Source organism: Solea solea, chromosome 7 (genome assembly GCF_958295425.1).
Source record: "Solea solea chromosome 7, fSolSol10.1, whole genome shotgun sequence".
NCBI lineage: Eukaryota > Metazoa > Chordata > Actinopteri > Pleuronectiformes > Soleidae > Solea > Solea solea.
Window position 1 is genome coordinate 3,465,519 of NC_081140.1, and position 14,825 is coordinate 3,480,343.

The window sequence follows — 14,825 nt, forward strand, 5'->3', positions numbered from 1 at the left end:
CAATAAATTGGTTTATTATCTATTTCAATGTGTGTCAAACAAAGTGTTTTAAAACCTTTGACTGTTTTTATGCAGAGCATCAGTGGCCCTTTTGTTTATTCCTTTGCCCAGAAAATTGTGCCAGTAGTGGGCAAAAACATATGGGAAGTGCTTCTTTTTGTGTTTTGTTTGTCTTTTCATATATTTTAATCTGCTCTCTTCCCCCTTTGTAATAGACCCAGCATGAATGGTGTTGTCGTCAGGACAGGCTGAAGGGCTGTAGTGGGAAGAAGTTGAATCATTCTAATTCACAAAGCGAGCAATACCTGTTGATTGATTGCGTGCGTAGGTGTGCAGTGGAACTTAATCCTTGTCTGATGAATGAAGTGTGGTCAAAGTATGGAAAATTAAAAAGTGGATGACATGCAGATCAAATATAATTTAGGCTGTACAGTGACAATGGTATTCCTGCTGGGCTCTTGGCCTGTCACCTCCACCAGTGCCCATGGAGGACTATGCATGGCAGGGACATCTGTTGCCCTGAGTCAGGCCTAAGCCAGACTGCATGTCAAAGTTGGTAGCTGCAGGGTCATCAGAAAGGGACCACCGCACCTTGATGTTTCGCCTCTTCTCCTTTCCACCCTAACCCAAGAGTGGTTGCGTCTTCTCAGATGCAGAAACTTGAAATCTCTGCGTCATCTGACAATTTTAGTGGCCTTGTGGAGTTTGGCTCCCTGTAGCCCCGGGTCTTTTAAGAATTTATTGAAATGCTGCCTTCTTTATTGTCATTTATTACGCTAACACCTGTATGTGGGAATAACAATTTATTGTAAATGTCCCCATTGTGGGACGAATAAAGCATTATCTCCTTATCTTATATTGAACAAACTCAGTCTAATTTTTTTTTACTGCATCTAAAGTTTGCTGACTTTTTAGACAAAGGTGCTCCTGGTGGTTCATACATTGTCATTCTGACATTACAAAGCAGACAGTTATAGTGGCATCTGACCATGTTTCCAGCCATCGACCATGCCTGCTCTAGTAAACCTGCTTTGCCTACTCTGTTACAACACTGGTGCTAATATCATTTAATTTCATACTGATTTTACGAGTCAAGTAGGACAGGTTTTATTTCATCATACCTGGTGCTTCAAGCACTGGATTGTGAGATGGTGATATGGTGGTCATCCAGGATTCATAGAACCGTAGTTACACACATAACTTCAGTTCTAGTTCATCTTTCACCTTGATCCAGATATTTTAGCTAATTACCGACCTATATCTAATCTTCCCTTTGTTTCTAAAATCTTAGAAAAGGCAGTTGCTAATCAATTATGTGAATATTTGCGCATTAATGGCCTCTTTGAAGATTTTCAGTCAGGTTTTAGATTAAACCATAGCACAGAAACAGCACTAGTTAAAGTTAGTAACGACTTTCTCTTGGCTTCAGATAATGGTCTAGTCTCTTTACTTGTCCTGTTAGATCTTAGTGCTGCATTTGACACCATTGATCATAATATTCTACTGCAGAGATTGGAGCAGACTCTTGGGATCACAGGTGCTGCCCTCTGCTGGTTTAAATCATACTTATTTGATAGATTCCAGTTTGTTCATGTTAATGATAAAGCTTCACTACAAACAAAAGTTAATTGTGGAGTTCCACAAGGCTCAGTGCTTGGGGCTATACTTTTTACCTTATATATGCTTCCTCTAGGGAACATTATTAGGAAGCACAACATACACTGTCATTGTTATGCAGATGACATACAGCTATATTTATCAATGAGGCCGGATGAAATAAATCAGGTTGTTCAACTTCAGGAATGTCTCAGAGACATTAAGTCCTGGATGACCTGTAACTTTCTTCTTTTAAACTTTTATACTCGGCCCTAAACACCTCAGAGAAAAACTTTCTGATCACATTGTCACTTTAGATGACATCACCATGGCTTCCAGTTCCACTGTGAGGAACCTTGGAGTTACTTTTGACCAGGAAATGTCATTTGATTCACACATAAAACTAATTTCCAGAACAGCCTTCTTCCACCTGCGGAACATTATGAAAATTAGAAACATTCTGTCTTTACAGGACGCTGAAAAACTAGTTCATGCTTTTGTTACATCTAGATTAGATTACTGTCACTCCTTATTATCAGGATGTTCCAACAAGTCTGTTAGAACCCTTCAGTTCATTCAAAATGCTGCAGCACGAGTTCTGACAGGAACTAGAAAGAGAGACCATATAACTCCAGTGTTAGCTTCTCTACACTGGCTCCACCCACAGTTTAGAATTCCATTTAAAATCCTCCTAGTCTTACCTTATCACCCTAACAGACCACTTAGGTCACAAAATACAGGTTTACTTGTGGTTCCCAGAGTCCGTAAGAGTAGAATTGGAGGCAGAGCCTTTAGTTACCGGGCTCCTCCTCTCCTGTGGAACCAGCTTCCAATGACAGCGGAGCCTCTCTCTGTGTTTAAAGTTAGACTGAAAACTTTCCTTTTTGATAAAGTTTATAGTTAGAGCTGGTTCAGGGAAACCTGGACCAGCTCTTAGTTCTGCTGCTATATACCTAGACTGCTGGGGGATTTTCCTGTGGTGCACAAACATTCACTCTCTCACACTCAGGGTATGAATATGACTTTTTATATGTCATTAACCTTGTCTCTTTCTCTCCCTAGTTTGTGTCTTTCCTTCCTTCCCTCTCTCCCTCTGTATTCTCATGTTGCAGGTTGCAGGATCCAGATCCAGTTTTCGAGGCTATCCATATCATACATATCATCACCATTATTATTGTGCTATAATTAAAAGTCGATATCATTGACTGTATAAATTTGTAACTTGATACAGTTGTTGTGTATCTGCTCCTGGTCTCTCTCTCTCTTCTGTCGCTACCTCATCTCCTTCTTGTCCTTTCTCTCCCCCCTTTCTATCACCCACCTCTCCGCTGTCCCCCATATTCCTTTCACCCCAACCGGTCGAGGCAGATGACTGCAGTATAGACTGTGTCTGACAGTCACTGGATTATGTGGACAAAGTTGCTGATGGTGGGCATCAATCATTTATAGCCATCTCACACTCTTTGGTGGCCCACAAACAGAGCTCTCAGACAAGTTTAATGATCTTTTATGTTGGACAAAGTGCAGTAATGGTGGACACAGTGCGAGCTTCATAACTCAATTAGTAAAAGTGGGAGATTATTATATTTTGGTGATGACCTATATATAGATACAGATTAAAGGTGACATCGAATGCTTGTATCGCACATATATGTTAGTTATGGAGGTCTACTAACTTGTTTTCATGGTTAAAAACCTCCTAATCGCTGCAAATGAGCCGATCAAAATATCTCCTCACTGACGCTCTCGTCAGCCGCGCTGTTTCAGACCAAAACCACACTTAATTGCAATACAATTAAATCAAAAATAATTATGACCTAGTGAAATAGGGGAGCGTAAAGACAGTGTGAGAAACTAAGTGGCCTTGGTAGACGTTTGTGTTCTGTCAGTACTTTCTCTAGTTAACTAGGTTAACTGTATTTAATGGAGAGAGCTTCAATATGCGTGTGAACTGTCCACATTGTGACTGCAGCAGTGCAGTCTGTGTGGCGCAACAATAGGGCAAACTTTACATTACATTTCACAACCACTAACATGACAGATGCACTAGGTTTTAGCCTGAACAGGAACATTGTGTACCATTGTTTTCTCCAAAATAAAAGCCTTGGAATTAGAGTAAGTAAAGAAGATGATAAGATATACAGATTTGTGGGCACACATTTTATATTGGAAGATTTAATAAATGTAGTTATTATATTCAGACTTGAACTGATAATTGCAGTATTATGCGTAATGATTATTATGTGGTTCCTCTCGGAACGGAAGTTTCATGTTACTACACTTCAGCTTGACACATGAGCGTCGGGCGCACATAATTACTGCGTCACATCCGGTGAGATTGGTCTTTTTTTGTTTTCCCGTATCCGCCATTTCAGTTTTTGAAGTTAGTTGTCATCGGCCGCCGTATTGTAGCTGCAGTTTTGCTGTTAAAACGCCTTGAATGACAAAAAGAGCTGAATTCTAACCACAAACCAAATAAGAGTCCTATTATCTCGCGGTTGAGTTCCTGTGTCGGCGAATTTATGTCCAAACGGCAGGCTGCGGATGTCGCCTGTTTACTAAACGTGCTCTAAGCGCTAAAGTTTTTGTATGAGTTGAAGGCTTTGCTTGCGGATAACGGGAGGGAGAGCAGGGAAGGCCCGGTGAAGCCTCGGCTTTGGAGTGGTTATCATGGCCGGAAATTTTGACGCGGACGACCGCGGCAGTTGGTACTGGAGTCGGCTGAACAGGCAGGAGGCTGTGTCTCTGTTGCAAGGGCAGCGGCACGGCGTGTTTCTGGTGCGGGACTCCATCACCAGCCCCGGCGACTACGTGCTCTCGGTATCAGAGAACTCCAAAGTCTCGCATTACATAATTAACAGCATCAGCAACAACAGACAGTCTGGTCCAGGTAAGCTAACAGCGGGGCTGGAGCGGCTCCGTGTGAGGAAATGTTGATGTGACCATTCTTGCATGACTTGCACCAAAGGCGATGCGCAGTAGTCCTGTTTGCCTCCCGTCCTGTGTGCAGGCCAGACACCGCTAAACACGTGCCAGTTTCATGTTGGCTTTCTCACACGTAGGAAACACACTGATGCACAACACACCGATCCAGAACATCATTCAGATGCACGTTTCCTGTGATGGGCGGTGGGACTTTTTCAAGAGCACATAGTTATAATGTGACTTGTATCTAACGAGCATCATTTACCTGCTGGTGACCTCAGTTTTAATGTGTAAATGTCCAGGATTTAATGGACTTTGAATATCCTGGCTTTTTCCGCATCTGCACGTATTTCCTCATAAAAATACAGACTTACTTTAGAGGGAACAAAGTGCAAAATAAGGAAACAGAAATCCTTCTTTGTCACTCTGGAAATCACCATAATGCATCGTTACATGAAAAAATAGACTTTGTATCAGATTTTTATGAACATGCAAAAGTATGTAGGAATAAAGCAGAAGAGACTTCACATAACGGATAGGTATTTCATGCAATCTCACATTATAATATGTATCAGAGACCTCAATTCAAAAGACGTTGCAATACAGTTGTTTATTTAATAATGACCATATCCTACATAGAATGCACTATAATAGCTGCTTTATTCGCCTTTAAGAGCAGAGCAATTAACTAGTATGTGCTACATCGTGTCAATTGACCACTGCTGGCTTTATTTCACATTGCAATGCAGGTGATTTTCATGTCTCAGGACTACCATCACAACATTTGTTGCCAACATCTGAACCGATACACGAATTGGCAAAGTTTAGTCCCTGAGATTCTATTTTATCACTTTTTTAGCAAAGCCTTGCTAGGTATAAGTAATTGCTCCGAATAAACCTCTTTATTACAGACTTTCCAGAAAAATAGACCAAGCCCTTCCTCAGATGTTTTGGGCTTGTTTGGAAATAAGCAGTAAGGCTTTTACTGTTTGTTTGTTTTTTTTGAGCAGCAGCTGGTGTCGGACAATTTCTGCTTTTTATCATTTTGTCAATCCTGCCCAGCACACTTTTTTCTTTCTTTTATTTTTTTTAAAAGAAAGACATTTCACTAGTCTCGCTGACACCTCTCTTATCTCCCCAGGTTTGGTCCATCCAAGGTTCCGAATTGGTGACCAGGAGTTTGAGGCACTCCCCGCTTTACTAGAATTCTATAAAATCCACTACTTGGACACCACCACCTTGATAGAACCTATCAACAAGTCCAAACACACCTCCTTCATCAATGTTGGCGCCGGAGGTTGCCCCCCACCACGCCTGGAAGATGAGTATGTCCGGGCACTTTTCGATTTCCCTGGCAACGATGAGGAGGATCTCCCTTTCAAGAAAGGCGATATTCTCCGAGTTCTCGAGAAGCCAGAGGAGCAGTGGTGGAACGCCCAGAACTCAGAAGGCCGGGCAGGGATGATCCCAGTGCCGTATGTAGAGAAGTACCGGCCGGCGTCTCCAAGTTCGGTGGTGGGGACTGGCATTCCTGGGGGACCGCTGGGAGGGATGGGAATGTTGGGGAACTCTGACAGCTCTGTGGCTCAGTCTGGCACTCCACTTCTGGGTGACCCCAGCCAGTATGCACAGCCCACTCCTCTCCCTAATCTCCAGAATGGACCTGTCCATGCCAGGGCCATACAGAAGAGGGTGCCTAATGCCTATGACAAGACAGCCCTGGCTTTAGAGGTAAATGTGGAAATATGTGGTGTTTTTCTTCGAAAATTTAACATAAGAATGTGGGACCAGCACTGTCATTTTATTTATTTATTTATTTATTTATTTATTTATTTATTTAACTAAATTTTTGAGCAGGAATCAAGCACAAAGGTGCTAATGTAGGTCTCTTCAGTTTTCTAAATCTAGGGAGACATAATTATATACGATATGAGAATTTCCTGTCAGGATAATCCTGACCACCTGTTTTAAACTTAAAGAATAGCACTAAAATGCACTGAAATCACTTTTTGCTTTCAAAACAGGTTCACAAATTCATCTTTTGAAAACTATAAGATAACTTGCACTACCAAAAATTATTACATTTAGTCATAATGTAGCTTCTGTTGCTAATACGCAATCACAGTTGTCCTGACAAAATACTTGTTTGTGATATTATTGGGGTAATAATTGAATGTTGGCTGATCATTTTCACCATGTTCCTGAACATTTAAAAGTCAATAATTACATTTTTTAAATTGCAAAATTGTATAAAGATCAGTTTAATGCTGAATTCAGTTTGACCTGTTAAAAGTCTGGCAACTGTGTCTGTTAAGTTTACATCATTAGTGTCTAGTACTTGAGTTGAGGGCCCTTTTTTTTTAATCCAACAGTAAAAAGATGAAAAGGCACCCATGTATGAAAATTGCCATTAAGCTCTGCTCCCAGCTCACAGTAGCTGGGCTGTTAACACTGTCCGGAAGCAAGAGCAAGGCTCCCACGGAGCAGGTCGTTGGGGGAAGGAAATAGTTTGTGTTCGGGAACAGGACCATTTCCTTTAGTCTCTACGAAGCCAGGAGTCCAGCTGAGATGCAGACTAGTTGCTGCCTCTCTCGCCTTCCTTGGTGGACACTAACGGTAAAGATACCAACATAGATTCCATCTTTGTGTTTTCACCTCTTTTTATTGAGTCCAACAACTCATCTACTGCTGTTTGAAGTTTGCTTGCCTACACTTGACACTGGGAAGGTCCTTTGTGCAGTACGAGCTGGTTTCTACCACTCCCCACCTGAGCCAGACTTTTCAGGCTTTGACTGATGAGAGGCTCCTTGTTTGATCTGCTTTAGTTTGCCAATGGTGACTCAGCACTACATTACTAGGCAGTTAATAATTAGCTTGAGTTTCCTTGTGTCGTCTTAAAAATGCCCCCTGATTGTGATGATCTCTCCTCGCCAGTGTCTGAAACTCTCTTCATCATCATGATTTAGTGTCATCCCTGTGTCATGTGGCCATACATACAAACAAGTTTGGCCTTAAATTCTAATTCAGATCTGAGAAGGTTGGCATGATCTTTATGTACAGCAACTAACCAAATTTGATTAGCTGGAATGAGGTATTATTTGCTATTTTAGTGTGAAAAATAGCTTTCCAAATGAATTCTCTGCTAATTGATGAAGCAAAAATATTACAACTAGCTCTGTAAAGATTTTAGTGTTGAGTTTGTCATTGTAGCTGGGCCAGAGAGAGATGTTGGATGTGCTTTGTGGTTAATTTAAGGCCATAACTTGTGGTGGTGCTTTACTGGATTGCGTTATTGTGTTTGTTGTCTCCCCAAACACTGTGTAAAGGCAGCCAAAGTAGCCAACGCACATGACAGTATTTTATGATCCAGTACAATAACTAGCAGCTGTGATCAGTATGCGTTAAATGGCTGTGGCTTGTGACATAATAACGACGGGGTTTGTAGACTGGGTGTAAGGACAGGCATGTCCTGTGCCATTCCTTCGGACTGGCATGCATTAGAAAGAAGTCGTAACTAATTGCATTAGTACCTCCTGCATTTCTAATCTGTAGCTCATTGTACACGGTATAACCCAACTCAGTTCAAGAACACAAACAAAACACAATTTTGTCTTTTGTTTAAACTGGAACTGTTCCCTAATGCTCTATTGTTGCAAAAGAGTGACCCACATAACACAAAACAGAAGCAAGCAGTTGTAATTAGTGAAATCCACAAGCAGCAGCAGCAAGGCATGTGAGCAGAATCATGCTGACCCTTCACACCATAAAAATAAATTTAGGACCCTACACTGACTGGGAAAAAAACAGGAAAGCACTGCAGGAGAAGCAGACGTATTCACCTGTATAAAATATGTAATTGCTTCCCTTTATTTTACTTTATGTACACACCGTGCCTCTGCAGAGCGCAGTGGTAGAAATGCCTTCAGTTACACATTAAACCCAATCGTCAGAACTAGTCCCAGGTTATCAAACTGATAAAGTGATCCATGGAAGAGCTTTAAACCCCCCCGAGTATTCAGTCGTCATTCGCTGAGATTTGAACTTTGGAACGGACTCTTTGGTCCTTATTTGCACAGGCTTAATGACACAGGAACAGCCACTCCTCTGCCTTTGCAGGTCAACTGTAATCATTCACGCCTTCCCCTGACAGCCAGATTGCAACTTACACTGCATTTTTATGCCAATCTATCTGTTTTTAAACTGTTGATAAAACAGATAACACTGAGGAATGCCTGGCATACGTTTTTACTTAAGGTGATGGCTTAAGGTTTCTCATATCCTCCAGGCAAACAGTCCACTCCAACTTTAAGTGGACTCTGTGGTTTAGTTACCCAACTACAGGGTTACCACGTATCCTTGAAATCAGAGGAAGTCACATATTCTCTGGGTTTTGCCTGTTAGATGACAAAATGTCATGCCTTTTTCCCCGTATGACATTAGAATTAATATCTGTGAAACTTGGACTGTTAATTTGACATAAAAGGGAATGTTGGGGAATGTGACGTTTTGAGCACAACAGACTCCTCGTCAGACTGGAGGAGTGTGTATTTTTGTTGTTTTAGTCTATTTTGACTAATTATCTAGACTGTGGCGGTCTGCCATATCCTTATTTGTCCTGCCACAGTCTCATGAGTCAAAAAATGTTTAATATGATGAGAGATCTGTTGGTGTTTTTCCCCAGCACTGCATGATAATTATACATCTGTGTGCACAGGGTCACTCGCACGTTTATTTGGCACCGTGTGTGCTAGTCTGACAAAATGAGGCTACTTTTCACTTTATGTAGTTTCAGGTCTTCAATACAGCATGGCGTCCATTTGTAAATGATGGTCCCTTATTGTCATTAAGGCTGCGGTGTATGTCTGACCATGCTGCTGTAACACACAAAATTCCCAGTTTTGGGATAAGTGAAGCTGTCTATTTAAAGAAGTGTCTTGCTATGGTGTGTTCACCGGTGGATGTCGCGCACAGTGACCTACCAGTCAAAGCATTGTCTTTAAAATCCAGCCCTCTCTTCTTCCCCCTTTCATCCATAAATGGTTTATTCCGTTTTCAAAAACAAAACATGGCATTGGCCAAACTAAATTTTCAAAGGTTTCAAACTGACTGTTCACAAACCAATCATTAATCAAGAAAATTAGAGAAGAAAAGTAATGCTGACCAGTCGATGCTGATATTAAGTTTTAAGACAGCTTGTTTAATGAACAATAAAACAAACCAGATAAAAATGGTGAATCCTCATTGATTCATCCATCATTTGTGGAGCAAGACCAGGTGGGATCTTGGCACTTTGACTTGCTAGATAGTTGAAATGATTAATAATTGCAGATTTTTTTTTTTTTTTTTTCGGCAGTGCCTACTTTATTATCAACAAAGTGTCCTTTCCTGTAGACTTTCCTGTGCATTCACACCCTTTTCTCCTTCTCCAGGTGGGTGACATGGTGAAGGTGACCAAAATTAACGTGAATGGCCAGTGGGAGGGGGAATGTAAAGGCAAACGTGGCCACTTTCCCTTCACACACGTCAAACTGCTGGACCAGCACAATGCTGAGGATGAACTGAGCTGAGAGCGGTCAGCTGGGCCACAACCTGGACACTAGTATTAGACCCTTCCTCACTCCTGCTCCCCCACCTGTCATCCTTTACCACACACTTCACCTTCCTCACATCTACTCCAGCTTTTACCTGCACCAAGTACATTTTCAGAGAATCGCAGAGAGCAAAACAAAAAGCCCTCGTCATGAACACACTCCTGTTCTACCCCTCTGAATAGTTATGCCTGCTGTCCTCCAACCCCTGCTCTGACTGGCTGGCTGACTTCAGAATGGGTCATGATCTACAGTGGAAAAAGATCATCTACTCAGTGTTCTGTTCTGCGGATGTGGCAACACTGTTTTAGTCCTCGTCATGTCCCCGCCGTGGACACCTTATCAACACTCACTCCTCAGGAGACTCCTCGCCACAGAATTCGGCCACTTCCTCTTCCTGTGTTGGAGCCAGTAGATAATGACACTCAGTCAGCACTGTGTCATTTTTCATCCTCATCCATCATCACCATGTTTACGCCACTGTAGGATCACTCACACTGCATTCATGTCAGATGGAATACAAAAGTAAGATCAGGAGTAGCACATTTTCCACGTGTGTTTTTGTCTCGTTTGAAGTTTTGAAGCCCGATTTATACACTGGCGTTTGACACTTTTAAACAAAGTGTCACTCAACGCTTTGGTCTCCTGACGTGACCTGTGGAATTTTCTTGTGTCATAGACACAATCATATTTTGACCTGCAACATGATTAGTCATCCATGTCTCCAAGAAGATGTTTCATCTCCGAATGTCAGACCAAAACATGTTCTCCAAGTTGCTCTCTTGATTATTATTATTTTTTTCAACCAATGCACTACTGTCAGTAAATGTAAATGCAAAATCTCTTCCTCCTGAATTATATACACAAGTTCATTAAATCCATCCATCACAAAACAAGGAAACAAATATAGATGTAAATAAACAAGTGAATTGAAGGATAAATTGAACAGGATGGTACAGAGATGGCTGGAGGATGATGTACAGTTTGTTCCCATGGAGACAACTTAGCCAGGAGCATTAAATGAAAATATTGTGCGATCAAAAGTGTTAAGTGATGAAGTATAAACTAGGCTTTATGCTGCCGTTATTTAAGTTTTTACAATTCATTTAAAGGAATAGTTTGAGAAATAAATGTATTCTCTTTTTTTTTTTTTTTTTTTTAACCAGGGGTCTGAACAGTGAATATGAAGCTACCACCTGCAGCTAATTATCCCAACATAAAGACTGGAGGCAGCAGACATGGCTGCTTAGCTCTTTGTAAAGCTATCAAAATTGCCAATTAATAGGCAACGTCTCATTGTTTAAGCAACATGAAAATGAATTGGGCAGTTCACCGTTATGTACCTTTTTACCTTTTTTTTTTTTTTTTGCTGGGAGTAGTTGCTGAGCAACCAGGTAATCCTAAACCACTCTGCCCTGCAAAAAAAATATGTACCTGTAAAACCTCAAATAACTGAAACTAGGATATAACTAGCACATTCTTTTATCTTTGAGCGGAACCAGGCTACCTAATCCGCCTCACTAGCAGTGTTTCTGCTAATCTAAGCTAACCACTTGCTGTTAATAATCGTGCAAATAAGAGAGTGTTATCAATCTACCATCGAACGCTCCGAAAGATTGTAAGTGTGCTTCTCGTGCTTCTATAACATTTCATTGTGATTTTACTTTGACTTTGCAGTGCTTGCCTAGTGAGTGTTGAATCTTCCACAAAATCAAATTTGCAATGTGTCCACACAAAGAGCAGATGCAGTTAATCTCCCCTACATGCCATGGCAGTGTTTGTTTTTCTTTCTTTCTTCATTTGCCCTTAAAGTTGCAGTAGGCAGGATCCCTGAAGAAAATAGTTGATGTTTTGGAATCATGTTGTGTTCATTGTCAGACTGTCATTTCAGCTCTTTCCTTGAGCTTAACTTTTTTACATTACTTATTTACTAGCGTAGGAAACAATTGGGGACCTTATGCAGAGAAGGTGTAGTGGACCAGCCAATAGGAGAAATCTTTCTGAAGTGCTCTGTGATTGATCAGAGTGTACAATGACACTATACATTTATTTATAAGGCTCAGAGGAGGTGCAGTAGTGTTCTCTCTTGCTTTACATTATGCTGAAATCAATCATTCAACTATTAATCAACAATGTCAAGAAAAATCCCTGCCTACTGTACCATAATGTTTTTCCAGACTGGTATCACCAAAGTGGTGATAACTTAATTGAGGAATAAGCCTCCTGAACAATGTTGAAAATGTTTTCATCAACTAATATTTCTGTATTTTTGCAGGGCAAGAAATTTAATCCATGTTTGACAAGGTTACCAATGTGGAGAGGATGGTGTCTTTTAAAGTTTACATCTACTTATGGTCTTCACTAGGAATGAATGCAGCATTATCTTTGGCACAAGTTAAGATTGAGCACATTTTACCACCGGGGACAATTTTAAGAGAACATATTTTGTCAAGGTTCGGAGTGAAGCAAAAAAAGGTGACATCAAATGGAAGTGAACAGTCCAGCATCCAATCCTTAACACCAAAGTTCAAGATGGGATGAAGTCAGCAGCTAGTAGTGACTTGATGTAGTCTTTGCGATAGAGAAGGGCCCAAGCAATGAACCTGAGAAGTTCCAGTCGAGGTGGAGATAAAGGCAACACTACATTTAATCTCTCTTCACCTCCCACTTTTTACTTACCTCAGCCCCTATCCACCATTACCTACAACCACCAAGTAGTCTTTTTGTAAGAAAAACAAACATTAATATGAAATGATGTACTCTGTGATTATCATTACATGCTAAAATATTAGTTTTCTTTTTTTGTCGTTTTTTTCATAGCTGGGTTTGACTGTGGGAAAACGCTTTAGGCCCAGGTCATACTATCCGTGTCTGCTGACGTTCACCAGGGTCCCCATGACAAATTTCATAATCCTGGCGATTGCCGCTGTGGTCAGTGCAGATCCTTTGCAGATGAGAAGAAAACCCTAGTTAAACTGACTAAACTGGCCCTAGTTTAAATCTTCACACACCCTGTGGTCTTGGTCAAAAGAAGCAATGACAATGATAATAACCCTGGACGCACAGATCCCAAACCAATCGCACAAATAAAAGAAGGATATTAGGAAAACTCCTTGAAAGAAATCACTATGCTTGCGTGGAGCGCCAGACTGAAGTTAACCCTCATTTTAGTCTGAATAAGACCACAGCTGTTTAGGGGGCATGCAGAAATGCAAAGTGTGGACACAGAATACAGAAAGTATCACCAGGGCCTTTGTCAAAAGCAAAGTGATTTGTTCATGCAAACATTGATGAAACTGACTCGCAGTTGGGATTGAAGGGGTGTGGGATGACATCTCTCTCCTTAGCAAAAGAGATTCTTCTGTGTTCACATCATGTCAAATATGTCCAAGAAAAGAGAAAGTTGTTTTATTTGGTACATGTCCTTTGTTTTCAATTGCCACGTTGCACTATTTTCTTCTTTTATGCCTCAGCTTTTGTATTCGCCTTGTCCATCTCTCTTGTTAACCCTCTGACCTTTTATTTAATGCACACACCATTGTGGACTTTCTTTTACTGTTATTTGTTTTTATTTCTGTTTTGCCAAGCCATTAGGAAAATTGTGTTGCAGTGCAGATTGCCCCCCCCCCCCCCCCCCTCCAAAAAAAGCTATTTTGTGTGTATTTATGTTGAATCAATCATCTAGTTGACACCTGACAATCATCACCCATAAACAACATGAATGAAGCAGACTGCATAGACATGAACAGCTTAGTCATTTGCCTGAGAGAACCTGCTCCTCTACTTCTGGCCTGTGGCGTTGTTCCACCTGTAGGTGGCACTGTAGCAACGTTCAGAAAGATGGGCTCCGTCAGGAAATCATATTCTACTAGTAATTATGAGATTAAAGAATGTGAAATTTGATTAACAATATGCACTTAACTGCGTTTACACTGAATTTGCATTGATTATACATTATGGTTTTCAGTTAGCCTTCATTGCTTCACATTTTTTTCTCCAGTTTTTATCTATTTGGCTGACATCTTGGAAAAATCTGCACTCTAGGGAACTAATTTTTTTTAATCTGCATAGTTGTGATCAAATCAAGCTTCTTTGTCACTCACGCTGCACATGGCAAGTGTATTGAAGAATCATCTTGTACGTTTTGTGTTGCCAATGAAACCACCAAGAAGTATTTTTTTATTAGCCCTGCATGAAGCCATTCATTTCCTTTGATGAAAAGGAAGGGGTGTCAAAATTCCAGTGGAAATTTTGTTAATATCAAAATGTGCCATTTTATTATTATAACACTATATTCTTTCAAGACAACGGAAATTACATTTTTATTTTTTCTGTAGCATGTAATGTGGTAATATACTAGTAAATAAAGTCAAACCCATGACCAGTGAATTGAGTAATATTTATATTTACACAGAGAGAGAGAGAGATGTCCCCCAATGTTATGTGTGTCTGTTGGGGCTGCTGTAGAAACATGTCAGCACAGGATGGTAGTCTATTCTCTTTAGTGCTCTAACATCACAACCAATTGGCTGTTGAATTGGACAACCAAGGCTATTGCAACAGGGTTCGCAAATCAGCCAATAAGTGGGGCCCCAAGCTGAGAAACCACCCCAACCCTGTGCAACCAAAAATAAATCTAATCCAAGCTCGCACAACGCACCGAAATGTTGCTTCGTGATTCCTCTTAATAAATAAAAAGTAGTGATGGGCGTGTCA

The 14,825-nt window shown here is 40.8% G+C and overlaps 1 protein-coding gene across 1 annotated transcript; it reads left to right on the forward strand.

The window, feature by feature from the left end:
- The first annotated feature begins 3,936 nt into the window (after positions 1 to 3,936).
- crk (v-crk avian sarcoma virus CT10 oncogene homolog) lies at positions 3,937 to 14,764 on the forward strand. The gene is made up of 3 exons (XM_058633413.1): positions 3,937 to 4,486; positions 5,663 to 6,252; positions 9,951 to 14,764. Exons 1-3 carry the CDS (start codon positions 4,267 to 4,269, stop codon positions 10,086 to 10,088), a joined length of 948 nt encoding a protein of 315 aa, XP_058489396.1. The 5' UTR covers positions 3,937 to 4,266; the 3' UTR covers positions 10,089 to 14,764.
- Positions 14,765 to 14,825: the final 61 nt, after the last annotated feature.